This window comes from Dendrobium catenatum, unplaced genomic scaffold, assembly GCF_001605985.2.
Source record: "Dendrobium catenatum unplaced genomic scaffold, ASM160598v2 fragScaff_scaffold_1093, whole genome shotgun sequence".
NCBI lineage: Eukaryota > Viridiplantae > Streptophyta > Magnoliopsida > Asparagales > Orchidaceae > Dendrobium > Dendrobium catenatum.
The window spans coordinates 9890-13397 of NW_021319555.1; the positions used below are offsets into that span (position 1 = coordinate 9890).

The 3508-nt window shown below is 34.1% G+C and overlaps 1 protein-coding gene across 2 annotated transcripts; it reads right to left on the reverse strand.

The window, feature by feature from the left end:
- Window positions 1-569: 569 nt before the first annotated feature.
- On the reverse strand, window positions 570-3508 carry LOC110106431 (protein PHLOEM PROTEIN 2-LIKE A2-like). 2 transcript variants are annotated; one of them, XM_028698498.1, is made up of 3 exons: window positions 2742-3508; window positions 1656-2216; window positions 570-1407 (listed from the first exon to the last, which is right to left on the reverse strand). In XM_028698498.1, the coding sequence occupies exons 2-3, from the start codon at window positions 1778-1780 to the stop codon at window positions 1008-1010; spliced, it is 525 nt and encodes a 174-aa protein (XP_028554331.1). In that variant the 5' UTR covers window positions 1781-2216; window positions 2742-3508; the 3' UTR covers window positions 570-1007. The 2 variants fall into 2 exon arrangements, with proteins under 2 accessions (XP_028554331.1, XP_020691998.1); XM_020836339.2 differs by having other exon boundaries at window positions 1656-1774; window positions 2742-3505.

A 3508-nucleotide genomic window follows, 5' to 3' on the forward strand; every position in this document is an offset into this window, starting at 1 on the left:
GGCATGTTGAGAGGGAAAGGGAGTGGGTTATGTGGAGAAAACAAAACTCTTTCCTATTTGGCTCCTTTAATCTAGGAAAAGAAAAACTCGACCCAAATCAAATTTGAATTATGTCATGAAAGAGGTTTAATACTTTCCTAAAATAGCTCTCCAATTTAGGAAACTTTTGAAATTCAAATTTTGAATTTCAAATGAAGAAAATAATTTCCCAAATAACTTGAACTCTTTAGGCGAGCATCAAGGTGACATCAATTCCTCATCCATGGAGGCAACCATGGTGACCGGCGGTGAGCATGGATTGGGATGTGGGTAGAAAACAAATTTAATGGAGAAGATGGCTTGGATTGGTGGGTAGGTTGAAGTGAATTTTGGTGGTAGGGGTTATAGGATGGTAGGCGGTGGTGGGAGGGGCCGGCGGTGGAAATGGAGGATAAGGGAGGAAGGTAGAAGGGAAAACCAAGAGCCACCGGCGGTGACTGTTGGGTACGACGGGTGGCCTCTCCTAGGCTCCACCTAGCTCTCAACCTCTCTCTCAAGCTCTCACAAAAAGAAAGCTTCAAGAAGACCAATGCAGGAAAAATTTGTAATATCATTCATTAACCATCAAAAGTACAAGATGAAGGCTATAAATAGCCTAATACAATGACATAAAATAAAAGACTAAAATACCTTCGAGGGGCTACAAGACTCAATCCCTCAAACAAGGGTAAGAAGGGAAAATGCAGAAATAAAATACATCAAAATAAAATGACCATACTAAAATCAGAAATACATCGGGCAGATCGTTGCCGTAGATCTACGGCCACGTCGACGGTAGACTTTCCAACTGATGTCCCCATCAACTTAGTTAGCCAGGCCTTGGTCACACACCAATACATCAGCACAAAGTAGTGAAAGAGGTTACATGAAATGATCCACATTAAATGCATTATAATTGCTAATAAATATAATAATAATAATAATAATAATAATAATAATTGCTAATAAATATTAAAGAAATGTATAAACTAATTATGATTAGCAATCAACAACTTGGGCCTTATCTTGACTCCTTCAAGAACTATGCCACCTTTCCACCACTCAGTCTTCACCTCCTTCATCCCAAACTCAATCTTCCCCATCAAATTTGAAGAAGCTAAGCTGAACTCACCTCCGTATATCTCATTCCAGTTTTTGTTCTCCTTTGTATAATACTCCAAATATCTTTCATTTCTGCTCTTCTTCCCTTCTGGGGTTGATACTTCAAATGTGATTGGAGAAGAACGCCAACCAAATGCATCAGCATTGAACTTTATAACGTAAAATATTTCATAAGTCTTCAGTGGATCGAGCTGAAATTTCTCCAAGTTTAAAGATCCAGTTACCTCCATCCAGTTCACTTGAATGAGCTCTGCTCCTATTTCAAAGCTGTGATGATCGAAAAGTTTGACTTAAATCCACTCCAAGAATAATTTTTTTGTTAGTTAGATTTACTAAGGATTCATATGAAACGACTTTTTTACTGCTTCTTAAAGAAGTTTTCGAGTACAAAAATTTTAACTTTTGTACTAAAAAGTATTTTAAGAAGCGGTAAGAAGGCCATCCCAAACGAAGCCTAAATCATTGATTGGAAATTAATTTGAACAACATATATTTGATGCAGAATTGAAATATACCAAGATTCGTCTTTTGATAGCTTTATCCATTCCCAAAAACGGGGATCATTGCCCCATACAATTCTCAAAGCTTTTGCTGATATGTGATAAACACCGTTCTCATTTTTGAAGTATTCATACTGCATTTATATATAGTGGAAAAAAATTATCATTAAGCAGATATACAGTATTATCTATTGGAGTTGCATTTGTTGTAGTATAACGAAGAATGATCAAAAGTTCTATTCTATAGAAACTCTATTAAGAATCTAGTCTTCCTTATGTTAAGGAGGAACTATAACATATTTTAAATATCATCAATAACTTGTCTTTTGCTTTGTTAGGATATTGGTCCAGATTTTAGTTAGTTTTTTTTTTGTATTTTCTTTAGGTTCTTATATAGCTTTGTATTATCTTTAGTGTGCAGCTTTGTGTAGCCATTTGGAGTCTATAAATAGGTGCTATTGTTTGTAATAGGGGCTAAGCCAATCAATAAAGATTTCTGTTCAGTTTTTGCTCTCTCTCCCATTCTTCCCTCCCCTTCTCTCTTTCTCTTCCAAGAAGCCCATGCTTCCTCCCAAGCTGCACACCAAAGGCAATACAAAGCTATATAAGAACTTAAAGAAAGTACAACGAAAAATTTCCTAAAATCTGGACCAATATCCTAACATGCTTCATGCTATTCCATAGTTTATTCACTAGAAAATTAAAATTATTTTCTTCTTCAATTAAAGACACTCAATGAAAATATTGGATGAAACTCTATTCCCAAATGCATAAAGATAGGAAAATAAGTATATCAGAATACTCTAATTTTAATTGTAGTTAGAATAGATCTCAAAGTCTTTAGATCTATTTTAAAAATCATGATATTCTAATTGAAATTGAAGTCAGAATACATCTCAAAATCTTTAGATTTATTTTAACATTAATTCAATATGTGGATAATTAATATTAGTCAAAGCAAATCTAAGAACTTTGAGATCCATACAGACCATTTTTTTTTTGGCCAGGATATGTATATACATTATTATTATTTTTTTGTCTTAAAAGATTTATATAGTAACCCTAAGAATATAAAATAGAGAGTATAGAGAGCTATCTTACATTGTGTTCACCAGTCCAATGAGGGCCATGAATTTCCCCCGAAGTCATGGCTGCTGCTTGGTTCCTATTGCCTTAACTTTTCTCTTCTATGCTAATATATATAGATCGACTCGTGTTTCTTTAATTATTGCTCATGAATGAGCTCCTTTATATAAGAACTAAGAAGAGAACAAAACGAGCTAGAGATTCTCCATATAACCAAAGCAAGCAACCTTGATCGCACGTACAAAATTCTCACCTATCCCTTGAAAAAAGAAGAATTTGCTTTTGTCAAAAAGGAAAGTGAATGGAATACTAGACCAGTACAATTTGTTATATTATCCTGAGAAGTTTGTAATGATTTGTACTTTCTATATAGAAAATCATCTTGTGCCGAAGGTCACATATGTTATCCAAAATAATATTACTTTGAAAGCCGAAAGAACAACTCGTTATGAAATAGAACAAAAATTAGGTGCACTTTCTTATCAGCAACATGTAAAATAATGTTGAAGTTAGCTATAATGGCATATGAACAAACAATTTCTCACCATTTAGCTCATTCATATTCGATGATAGATTTGATGACAATATTGCCATCATATCATAATAATATTGTCAATGCCATATTCCACACTCACAAACTGATTTTCATTATAAACTTCCTTAGCAACTTTGACGATACAGAGTTAGGGAAACATAGAAACACTTTTTTTTTTTTTTAACACTTGAATGTTGAGACAACAACAACAACATCGAGCCTTTATCGCACTACATGGGGTTGACTT